This window comes from Gallus gallus, chromosome Z (genome assembly GCF_016699485.2).
Source record: "Gallus gallus isolate bGalGal1 chromosome Z, bGalGal1.mat.broiler.GRCg7b, whole genome shotgun sequence".
In the NCBI taxonomy this organism is placed as follows: Eukaryota; Metazoa; Chordata; class Aves; order Galliformes; family Phasianidae; genus Gallus; species Gallus gallus.
The window spans coordinates 43,834,021-43,846,483 of NC_052572.1; the positions used below are offsets into that span (position 1 = coordinate 43,834,021).

A 12,463-nucleotide genomic window follows, 5' to 3' on the forward strand; every position below is an offset into this window, starting at 1 on the left:
GGAGATGCAAAGTTGTTTTTTTTTTTCCTATTAATATACTAAGTTCCTGTTTTAATTTCTCAGTATGGTTTTTCAATAGCTGGTTTTTGCTTTCTTAAGTATTGGCTCTTATTTCAGCTTGGTTTAGGGCATTCAGCAATGGCCATGCCACTGTAGAGGCAGCTAACTGCCATTCTTTTATAATTATTATGTCTTTATTTAGACCTTGAAAATATTCCACCATGTGGAATAGGGAAATATTCCCCATAACATGCAGGTGATCCCATTTTTCAATGGTAGTTGCTAATTCATAACAGGGAGATCCTAGAAATCCTGGGATCTGCCCTGGAATCATTTTATGTAGGGGGGTAGTGTTCTTCCCCCTGACCCATTTATAAAGATTCCATAGAAAAGACATGATGTTTTTAGTATGTATTTGGCCTGCTGGCTTGCTAAGTTTAAGGTCAATAAGAATACAGATGTTGTAAAGTATTGGGTGATCAGTAAGCATACAGAGAAGTTAGGCTTAGTAAGATTATCACAAAGATAATCATAAATAAATGAAAGTGCTCACTGGTATTGTAGGCTTGCAAGAAACTCCATGAGGAGCAATCTCCAGAAAGAGATCCTTCCTCAGTGGCAGTCAGCCCTTAAGTGGGGTCTAGGAGAGGTGGAGCCCGGCTCCAGCCCTTCCAGTCACATAGGTGAATTGCCTTCACCTGTGCTTCTGTGGCTGACACAGTGCTTGCCTCAGGTGTCAATCAGAGGTTCAGGCTGTGATTCAGCAGTTCCCATACACTCAGCAATTTAAATGAACTGATCGGTGACATGAGGATTGGAGGTTTTCTGGGTTGTAGTGAACTTACTGTGGTTGAGCTCAGACTCCAGAGGGATATGAGATGAAGGGTAAAATCAGGAAGCTAAACTTTAGGAAAGCTAACTTTGAGCTTCTCAGGCAGTTAGCTAATAGAACACCACGGGAAACTGTCCTCATGGGTATGGGTGCAGAGCAGAGCTGGTGTATCTTTAAGGAAGCTTTCCTCGGGGCACAACAGCTCTCCATCCTCAGGTGTAGGAAGGCAGGAGACCAGTGTGGCTGAGCCAGGACCTGCTGGTCAAACTGAAGAGCAACAAGAAAATGCACTGGCTGTGATGACAGGGACAGGTTCTTGGGGAATAGTATAAAGAAGCTGCTAAGCTGTGTAGGGGATGGTGTCAGAAAAGCCAAGGCCCAGCTTGAACTAAACTTTGCAGGGAATGCCAGAAAGAACAAGAAAGGCTTCTACAGGTACCTCAGCCAGAAGAGGAAAGTCCCGGAGGGTGTGCCTCCCCTAGTGAGTTACACAGGCAGGCTGGTAACAGCAGACAAGGAGAAGGCTGAGGTACTTACGAAGTTTTTTTTGCCTTGGTCTTCTCTGATAACTGCTCACCACATAGCCCTCAAACATTTGGTTTTGTAGGAGGGGACTGGGGAAGCAACGTCCCTCCTACTGTAAGCGAAGATCAGGTTTGTGACCACCTGAGGAACCTGGACATCCATGAATCCATGGGTCATGATGAGATGTATCCCAGAGTCCTGAGGGAACTGGCTGATGTAGTTGCCAAGCCACTCTCAATGGTATTTGACAAGTTGTGCAATCAGGTGAAGTCCCTTGTAACTAGAAAAAAGGTAACATCATACCCATCATTAAAAAGGATAAAAAATATGACCCAGGAACTACCTAGACCTGTCAGTCTCACCTCCGTGCCAGGGAAGATCATGGAACAGATCCTCCTGGAAGCTATGCTAAGGCATGTGGAGGGCATGGAGATGGTATGTGAGAACCAGCATGGCCTCACCAAGAGCACAATCTAGTGGCCTTCTATGATGGTGTTGCTGCATCATTGGGCGAGGGAAGAGTCACTGATGTCATCTATCTCAATTTCAGTAAGGCCTTTGACACTGTACCCCACAACATCCCTCTCTCCAAATTGGAGCAATATGGATTTGATGGGTGGTCTGTTCAGTGGATGAAGAACTGGCTGCAGGATTGAGTCCAGAGGGTGTTGATCAATGGCTCAATGTCTGGATGGAGATCTGATGAGTGGCGTCCCCCAGGGACACCCTAATGATGGGGCCAATACTCTTTAATATCTTCATCAGTGACATTTGCAATGGGGTGAGGTGCACCCTCAGCAAGTTTGCTGGTGACCTCAAGCTGTGGGGTGAGGTTGAAACACCAGAGGGATGGCATGCCATCCAGAGGGACCTAGACATGCTTGAGCAGTGGGCCCAGGTCAACCTCAGGAGGCTCAACAAATGCAAGTGTAAGGTCTTGCACCAGGGTTGAGGCAACTCCCATTATGAATACAATCTGGGAGATGAAAGGATTGAGTGCAGCCTTGCAGAAAAAGACCTTGGATTACTGGTGGATGGAAAGCTGAACGTGAGCCAGCAATGTGCCCTTGCAGCCCAGAAAGCCAACTGTATCCTGCGCTTCATCAAAAAGCATGGCCAGCAGGTCGAAGGAGGTGATCCTGCCCCCTGCTATGCGCTGGTGAGGCATCAGTTGTAGTTCTACATCCAGAAAGTCCTCAGTGTGGGAGGGACGTAGACTTGTTGGAGCATGTGCAGAGAAGAGCTGCAAAAATGATGCATGGAATGGAACACTTCTACAAGGATAGACCGAGAAAGTGGGTGCTCCTCAGCCTGGAGAGGAGAAAGCTGCAAGGTGATGGCAGCCTTTCATTGCCTAGTGGGGAGCTACAGAAAGAAAGAGACAGACTCTTGACAGGTATCTGTGGTGATAGAACAAGGGAAAATGGCTTCAAGCTCAAAGATTGTAGATTTAAGTTAGATATAAGGAAAAAATCTTTTACAGTGAGGGTGGTGAGGCATTAGAACAGGTTGCCCAGTGATGAGGTTGGTCCCTATCCCTGGTGACTTTCAAGGTGAGGCTGTATTAGGCCTTGGGCAGTTTGATCTCACTGTGGTGTCCCTGTCCGTTGCAGGGGAATCGGACTAGATGGCCCTCAGAGGTCCCTTCTAACTCTAAGGATTCTGTGATTCTATGACGGTTTATCCTAACCTGCTGTTTTTTAAGTGTTAACCAGGTGTGTCAATGGTTTATGGGCTGGTTCAGCCCAGTTCTGTGACTGGCGGGGCAGAGGGATTTCACAAAATACACGCCTCCAGAAAAGGGAAACAGGGGACCCCAAAAATAATTAAAAACATCAGCAACGATCTGAGGAGAAACAAACTAATTTACTAAGTACAGTATTGGAATGGAAGATAACACACTATAATACAATATAATTAGTATTGAAGCAAATAAATCAAATATAATGTGAGTGTATCTGAAAGCTGTAGGCCTTACAGTAGTGCTGAGGCAATGCGTGTGGTCGGGACGAGAGCCTAGGGAAGAAGAGGACATCAGGTGACTTTGCCAGAGGTTATACATCCTCTCTGACCTCAAAGGCCCCTGTAGTATGTAGTTCTTCTTATCTTATGGACAGGTGCGCAGAACTTGAGCATTAACACTTTAATTCCCAGTGCACTACATGATGTTATGATGTGGAATACCAGTAACCTGAAATCATAAAACACAGATGCCTCCTAAACATCAACACAAGGAGTCAACCACCTCTCTAGGAACCCTGTTCCAGTGTTTGACCACCCTCACATTACACAGAAAAAAAATTATTTAAAACTCCAACTTTTTCCTGATTCGCAGTCTGAACCTGGCACAGCTTTATGCCATTACCGCATCCTGCCATCGATGACAAGGGAGAAGAGATGATGACCTCCCTCTAGGCTTCCCTTCCTCAGGGAGTTTCAGAGAGCAAGGAAGATGCCCCTGAGCCTCCCCTTTCCAGACTAGGTAACCCAAGTGTCCTCAGCATCTCCCTGTAGGATGTACCTTTCAGCCCTTTTATCAACCCTCCTCTGGAAACTGTCAAGTATCATACTTTTAATTTTATGGAGCCCAGAACTGTGCACAGTATTCAAGGTGAGGCTGCACCAATGCTAACTGTAGTGGGAGACTCACCTCTTTTGACTAATGTCTGTGCTGTGTTTAATGTATCCCAAAATGTGGTTTGTGCCTTGGCTGCCTGGGCACACTCCTGGCTCCTAGTCTGCTTGTCACCAGCACCCACAGGTCCCTTTCTTTTGAGGTGCTCTTTCTGCCACTTGTCTCAGTCTGTTTCTGTTTCTGGCATTACTCCATCCTAGGTGCAGAACTCAGCTTTTTCCTGCATTGAACTTCATTTTGTTGCTGATTGATCGCTGTTCTCATCTACCTAGATCCCTCTTCAGAGCCTCTTGTTATTCCAGGAAGTCAACACTGCCTGCCAGTATAGTACTGTCAGACAATTTTTCATAAGGCTGTCTTCAAATTTTCTTTCTGGATAACTGATAGGAGTGTTGAAAATGGCTCCGAAATTGTGCATTGGGAAACTCTGCTAAGTGACTATTTGTCAGCTACTTGTAGGCCCATTCACAGCAAGCCTTGCAGATAGTTCATCACAGTTTTGTTCAAAAGGGTACTCAGGGAAACAGTGTTGAAAGCCTTGATAAAATCTAGGAAAACTACATCCACCACCTTCCCTTCACCTATTGATTGGGTTATCTTACTGTTGTGGTATAACTCAGCAGACAGCTAAGCACCCTCTCAGCTGTTCACTCAGTCCTGTTGGATGGTCGAGTGAACCAGAGGAGTGGTGGGGAATTAGGACTCATGGGTTGAGATAAAACTATTTACTAGGACAGAAAAGGAAAAAAGAAATAATAGCAATGATAATACGTGTGCAGAAATAATACATTACAAGTAATATGTATATTTACAGAACATATGATGCACAGTACAGCTGCTCACCACCTGCCTAGCCAGTCCCCAAGCAGCAGCTGCCCCTCCTCATCAGCACCTCCACAGTTCTGTAGTTTTTTCACAGGATGCTGCATGGTATGGAATATCCGTTTGGCCTGTTAAGGTCAGTTATCCTGGTTCTGACCCCTCTGCGCTCTTTGAGCCCTGTCAGACCCCTCACTGACATGACAGTATCAGAAGATGAAATGTCCTTGGCTTCAGCATTGTTTTTCTTCTGAAGCCAGAACATAGCATTATACTAGGTGCTATGAATAAAATATGTCATAGTTGAAACTAGAACAATTATCTAAATAGTAAGACAGGCTTTTCCTTTGAAGAACCCTTGATGACTCTGCCTGGTGATTGCTGTATCCTTTAAGTGCAGTTTTTTTCAGGCAGTGAATTTATACTAACAAGTCAGTAATTTCAAGGCTTTTCTCTTGTGCCCTCCTTCTAAATTGGGATAATGTTGACTTGTTGACCTGCAGTTCTTCAGACTTCCAGGTAATCAAAAGGTTTCTTTAATTTAAATCCTAAATGGAACTTCTAAAAGTCCTCAGTTACCTCCTTGATCATCTAGATGAATGTGATGACTAAATACTTTAAGAGTCAGATAAATTTAGGTATAGAGAATCAGCAGGAACTTCTGCAAGTCTGAGCCAGTGGCTCATTCAGCCATGAATGCTTATTTCAAGTTAAGTCTCAAGTCAAACTGCTTAATGCTTTGCCTGTTTTGTTTTTCAGAGTGTGTCTTCTACGTTTGAGGAAGAACAAATTCATGATTGAATAGTGCATTAAAGTAGCTGTTTTTCTTTGAAGATTAAGATATCCTGAGAGCTGGGAAGAACTGGATTTTCACCCTAGTCCAGCAGCTTTGCTGCTCACTTAAACACAGATGAATGAAGACCCCATTTGGAAAATCACCAGGTCAGCGATCCAGAGCTGATGCAGGTAAGCCTGCTTTTTAGGTTTGTGGATTTTTTTCGCTTGCTTGCTTTTAGAAGGTAAAAAACGTTCTTGCTTTTTTAGATAATTCTTATGTCTTAATGTCTGTATACAGGTGTTACTACTTGTATCTTAGAAGAGTGTTTACTCGTGTTACAGAAGCTGATAAATTAAAAAGACTCAAGCAGATTTAATTTAACAATACAGACCTGCATGTAAGAAGTGTTTAATAGTCTATAATGTAAAAAATATTAATGGAGCTGTAAATTAAACACAGTTTTAAGGAGGAAAAAAATGAGTTTGTTGTAGACCTATACTGACATTTTCACAGGAGACTTTTTCTTCTGTTTATCCCAGAAGTGCTGAAACAAATAGTGAAAGTGCTGAAACAAAGAAATGTATACCCTGTGTATTTATAGCTTGATGTAACTTCATCAAAAATTGTAGAAGAACATCTGTTAAGCACTACAAGTTTGTCTAGATCTATAGACTGTTGCTACTGTCTTATCTAAATTGAAGATCAGTCGTAAGTACTTTATAATCACATAAATGCAAAATGTGAGCAAGCATGCTTTATGACCATTTGGGCTTACTTAAAGTTTTGCAGTTTAATAGACTAGTCGATCACAGTCAGTCTAGTGTACTCTATAGTAAGAATTATCAGCAGTGATGCTGATAAAAGCACAAAGTGATGAAGAATTGTTCTCTGATTTTCTACGTGGCCCTTTAGCAACAAAATCAGTTCAGTCTTTTTTTTTTTCAGTTACTATTTAAGTAATGTAAATCATTCTGTATAATTAGACATTTTTTTCTGCTGTGAAATTACTTAATGTTTTTCAGGGAGAAATAGAATTGCCATTTTTATTGTATAGTGAAATTTAACTCATTACTGGCCAGCACAGTAAAAAGCTTTATAGATGCATAATGTAGGACATTACCTAAAATCAACCATTGTGAATCACTGCTTTTCTAAAAATGTAAATAAACCAAATGAATATTATATAAAATTGAGAAAGGGCAGTCATCTTCAAAAACACCCAAGTCCATTTTGCTGCTTTCAAATACTTGCTGAATTCATATAGAACTGAAGCACCCGATGAAGGAAAATTTCCTTGAAATCTTTTGGTAACTTACTGTCTTAACACGTGATTAGCTTCCACTAATATTAATTTGCTGTCTGTCATTTGAAACATCTACTGATTTCAAATGTGACTTCTGCAAATATTTTTAATAAATCGTCTCAAAGGAATGTTCCTTTTCATAGGAATGATCCATTGCAAAGGCTTAGGCTCTAGCTTCAGTGAGTTTTTAATCAGCCAGGTGAGGAGTGATCCTTCTTGTCACAGAGTACCTGTGAGAGACAGATTACATCTGTGAGGCAATAGAAAGGAGAAAAGGTTTTGACTTGGTATTTAAGTTCAGTATTCTTGACTTCTAAATGTTAATTAATTAAACACTGCAACAAGTCAAAAGAATTCAGACTCTAATTTTTAAAGCAAATTGTTAGAAGAGTTTTTGTCTAATAGCTTAATTGTGATATACAATTAACAACATAATTTTAGCACTGAAGTGCCATAAATGAAAATTTATTTAAAGGCTGGTGATGTGGCTAAACTTCTTATATTTAAAAAAAAATTGAAATTTTACTGAAATGTTTTATGGGAAATACTGCTTCCTACTTGTTCTTTCAACTGCTTATGAATTCTTTTTTATTTTCAAACAGATTTTGCACTTTCCATTGTAGTTTATCGAACACAAAATCATTTCTTCAGATACTCCATTTTCTTTTTAGTATCCCTATACAGCCTTTTCACAACAAAGCTTTCTGATCTTAATTGAAAAGTCTTTAAATGTATATTCATTTGATGAACTTAGTATCACTGCCATTTAAATACAACCACTAAGTTAGATACATCTGGTTATCTTCAACTCTTGCAGAGCGGCTTGCCTGGCTTGGATTTTGCCAGCTTTCAGCCTCTAGCTTTTCTTTTCTTCAGGTAGACAGCTGCTGACCTTCTGTTCTTGTTTCTCATTATCGTTATATTTGCTGGCTTCATGCTTTTCAAGAGGAAAAATATGGGAGTGAATTATCTGCAGTTTATTTCCTGATTATGCATAGGTAGGACAGTGGCACTTATCATTAGAAGAACTTCATAACCCACTCAGCAATGAAGGTTGGGTAAGAGATTCTGTTTTAAAGACAGCTACTGAGCAAGAAGGAGCATTATCATCACAGTAGTTTTATTGAGAGTAATCATTTCCCTTTTGTAAAGAAAAGCAAAAACAATAATTGAGTTCATGAGAGTTCATAAAATAATTTTGAAGTCAGAAAGAGAGAGGGCTTGCAGTGTGATACGAAATAGGATTGTAGTGGGTTAGTTGTATTTTTTGTGTCTTTGGCAGAGAAATCACAAGTACAACTAGGGTCAAGTGCCAGAATGATTAACTTTTTCTTGTAAGATTTTTCTTTGCAAGTAGGTTAAGAGTTGTTCTTACTCAGTTCCATATTAACAAGTTTATTTGCCTGGGAGGAATGACTTAGGCCTGTAGTTGTCACAAAATCACACCTGTTTTGTGTGTTAGGATTAAAAATGTCAACAATCTTTGTGACTATTTATTGACTTAATGTATTATTCATTTTCTTTTCTAATTGGGAATATTGAGGATTTACCCTACTGTTGATAGCAGCAATCCTACTAAGGATAATCCTAATAGGATTTATTCTCCTAGAGATTTTCAGAAGAAAGCAAGTGCTTTAGCAATTACTGGACTTGACAATTATTTTGTTTAAAATAATTGAGAATAATATTAACAATGTGGAGAGAATAAGATATTTGGTGCCTACACAAAAATGGTTCGAACAACTGTGAAATAATCTTCTGCATTTATAAGTAACTTTTAAACAGTTTTTGCTGCTTTTTACAGCAGTGTTGATGCAAATGTCTTTGCTATTTTGACGTTTATTGCCTTCCTTTTTTGAAGATAATTACCATTTCCAAGAAACTATGTGATCAGGTAATCCCTTTTTTGCAGAACCGCTGGATACTTCCAATAGAAAAAAGCTTTTAAGGACTTAAAGTAGCATAACCTGCGAATAAGCTATATTAAGTTGTTATGTTCTATTATTAATTTTTCTTCCTAATTTAAGACAAATTAAGCAACTATCCAATTTTTTAAACAAATTTACACACTTTCTTTGATTTGTGTATCATATAAAATAATATAATCTTGGAATTGTAAAAGACCTTGGGATTGTGTAAGGCAGCAAGGCAGTCTGAGGATTTGTAATCTAGTGATTGTGTCAGGCATTCATGTGCATGGTGCAGATTACCGCAAAAATTAATACATTACCAAAGCTTTTTGCAATTGATTTTGCTTTCATTCAGAGATGGAGACTTACCAGTAAGTGACATTGCAAGTATAGCAGCTTCTTTGATTAAAAAAGAAGCTTGAAAAAAAAAAAAAAAAGATTTTCATCTGTCCTTCTTGCCTACAAAGAAAATGCTTTTCTTTGCTGTAAAGTAAGTGTGAAGATACATTTGATCAAAAAAATTTAGGTTTCTGAAATCGAGTTTTAATGAAGTACATGCTTCATAGTTCAATCTTGAGAAATAAAGGGCAGGATTGAGGATGGAGAATAGAAGGAAAGCTGGATTTGTTTTTTTGTTTGTTTGTTTTTCTCACAATAGTAGCTGCTGTGCCTACAGCCTCTGATTTTCTCAGAAGTGTAAAGAAGTTTTCCAGGATGTAGATTCAGTAGATCAGCCAGCTATTCTGTGTATTGTGTCTGTGCGTATCTGTCCCCAGTACAGGGAAATACAGACAATTTTTTATTATCATTATGTACTACAATTGATTGTGAAATAAATTGTGTTTACCCTTGTTGTGCTTACTCTTATGTTTGACCCTTGTTAGTATAGTTAATGTTTGTTTGTTAATGCTTTAAGAAGCCTGTGGCCTTCTACAGTGATTTTTAGCAGTTCTCCTCTAGAGGCAAAGAATCCCAGCAGACTGTGATGGTCAGAAACAATCATAATGGTTTGAAAATAGAGCCAGATATTTTAGTGAAGGAAATAAAACTAATAGGCATTTAATGACACACATGCTTATGTAGTTTTTCCCTCTTAAAGGCAAATGTAGGTTATTGCTCCTGCAAACTAAGAAGAGCTGCAACACACTTGGGATTTCAGTGACATTTTTAAGCAGTCAAAAATTTATTTTATCTTTGTACTCTTATTCTGTTTTGATTGAAAAGAACCTTATTCCTTCCCCATTCCCTTTTAAGTTGTGGTTGGGCAGTATTAGGTGCACATAAGCATGCTCTTAAGTCTCTGAAATTAATTCTGAAGTGGCACCCAGATCAAAAATAATTCCCATGGGATTACTGCTATTTCCACAGCACATTCTGAAGTTCAGCTTTCAAAGGTCCAGCTTTTGCTGCTGATTTTTAATACAGGAAATACTGCGTGATGTGTTTTGGAAAGCTTATCTGATTTTAATGGTTCAAAGAGACAACTATGTGATAATAGCAAAGACATACAATAGTAAAGACATTGCCAGTAGCTTTCTTCCATCCTTCTCTATAATCTCCTTTTTGTTACTCCTCATCTGAAGTTACACCTACATTCCTTAGAGTCAGCATCCTGAGATAATGTTTTAATGTCTTATTTTATTGTTTTCTTTTGTCTTCATGAGGCAGAAGTTTGTAGTTTTGCTGTTGAATTATTAAAGACTTATCTTAATAATCTGTTTTGAACTGAATTGGCCTTAAAAAAAATGCATACCACATGACAAGCAAATGCTTAATTGTTGCTTTTGACTGGGAGTTGGAGTTTGTGTTCACATCCTGTTACGAAAAATACATCTTTCTATGTTTACAAGTTCAATAAATATCCAGTCAATTTTGTCTTTACTGGCTGTTACAAAGAAGCATAAAACGAATACATTTACTTTTAATTCTTATTGAGTGTTAATTTATTCTTCTATTGTTACACGTAAGGCCGTTTGGTTATACAGAGTATATTGAATGTTACCTAAAATATGGCATTTCATGTAATGTTTTAGTTAGAACTTGTCATTTCAAGAATGAATGTAGAAAGAAGCAGTAAAGAATGTAAATTGAAACCGATTCAGTCATTGACATTTGTGGTGTATATATAATAAAGAAGAATCATGACATTCTCCTCTGGTTAACATTAACATCTGATAACATCTGCAGCTACATTACTGCTTATGAACAAGCACATTTTTTTTTCCTGAAAGATTTTTCTGAAGATGTTATCCTTGAAATAGGGATTTTTAAAATAATCTTTTGGCTGCAAATTGAGCAGTTGACAAAGAATCATTAATGCTAATTATACTTCTGTCACAGGTGGTTTAGATAATAACAGATTTCAGGAGAATTTATGTAAGCCAGGTTATTGCTTTATTTTCTATAGTCATTAGTTGAAGAAGAATATTAGCAATATGTTTGTATAAAGTATTCCTTATTTGCTCATAGCATTTTAAGTCATAGAGACGTATTGTCATCCAGAATCCAGGAAGAAAACTCTCTGACTCCAGTGTGGTGTTATAAAGCGGCATTCCTTTTTTCTTCACGATACACACTGCAAGCACACCCTCTCAGGTTCTACATTTGAACAGTTAAGACATATATATGCAATACACTGGCATACATATTCATTCTTTTTCAAGGACTCACAATACGCTAATGTCCCTTTGGGTATGCTGAGGGGTATTTCAGGTGGTTGAATGCTCACCTACTTCTTCCCATTTTTCACCATCAGCTTCATCACTGAAATCTTTGACCCACTTTCATCTACTTTTCCACAATTTGGAAGATTTCCATTGCTTATTAGGCTATAATGAGCCATTTTTTTAAAGCAATATATGTGAAACTTGAGGAAAATGCCCTTGCACGTTTTGGGACAAAAGATATCAAGTATTGTATTGCGACTCCAGTGCTTCGTGCAAGGAAAAATCATTGAGGCAGAAGATGAAATTATTCTATTATGTTTTTACTGCAGAATTATTGAGGAAAACAAGACTATTCATCACTAAAGCTGAAATGGAAAGTTTTAGAACTATAATTTATGGATTCCTTTTGCTAAACTAATACATTGGTTCTTAAATTAATGTACTAATCCCTATTGCTAACCAAACCAACCTATATCAGTATCAATATGACAGTATAGAGGTAATTAGTTAAAATTGCATTCATTTACAAATGAGCAGCTGTATAAATAAACTTATCAGGCTCTTTGCAATTCTGAATAAGAAAGAAGAATCATGTTTCTTGCCACAGAGGTTTTCTCTGTCTTATTTTGTAATAGTTTTATGTAGTTTTATTTTTTTCCTTTGATCTTGGGGACAAAATGAAATACACAGGACTTAGTATGTCCTAAAACATTGGAGGGATTTTAGTAATTCAAATTCATTTTTTGAATTCGTTTAGGGAAAAGAAAACTGGAACAGCATTTCTAAATGTAATTTGTTATAATGGATTTTGCCACTTTGAAGGATTAATGTTTGTAGCCCTACAAAAAGACCGTCTCAGTTGCTTGAAACAAATGTTTTGTCTTGACAAGAGTCGGAGATGGGCAGTGCAGTGTCACAGATCTGTGTCCATGACAGGGGCACAAGCCTGGAAGGAGACAAAAGAGAGGGGAAAAAAAAAGTACTAGCTTTTTGCA

At 38.4% G+C, this 12,463-nt stretch overlaps 1 protein-coding gene across 20 annotated transcripts in view; it reads left to right on the top strand.

Moving 5' to 3' along the window:
* SPIN1 (spindlin 1) overlaps positions 1-12,463 on the top strand; it is a 75,194-nt gene that overhangs the window by 43,171 nt on the left and 19,560 nt on the right. For 9 of the 20 annotated variants that reach the window (XM_046905202.1, XM_015280238.4, XM_046905196.1 and 6 more), the window contains one exon: positions 5,571-5,777. Coding sequence is in view for 17 of the 20 variants with exons in the window: in XM_015280238.4 (XP_015135724.1) it covers positions 5,726-5,777 (52 nt within the window). In the remaining 3 variants the exon portion in view is untranslated. 20 annotated transcript variants of the gene reach the window in all.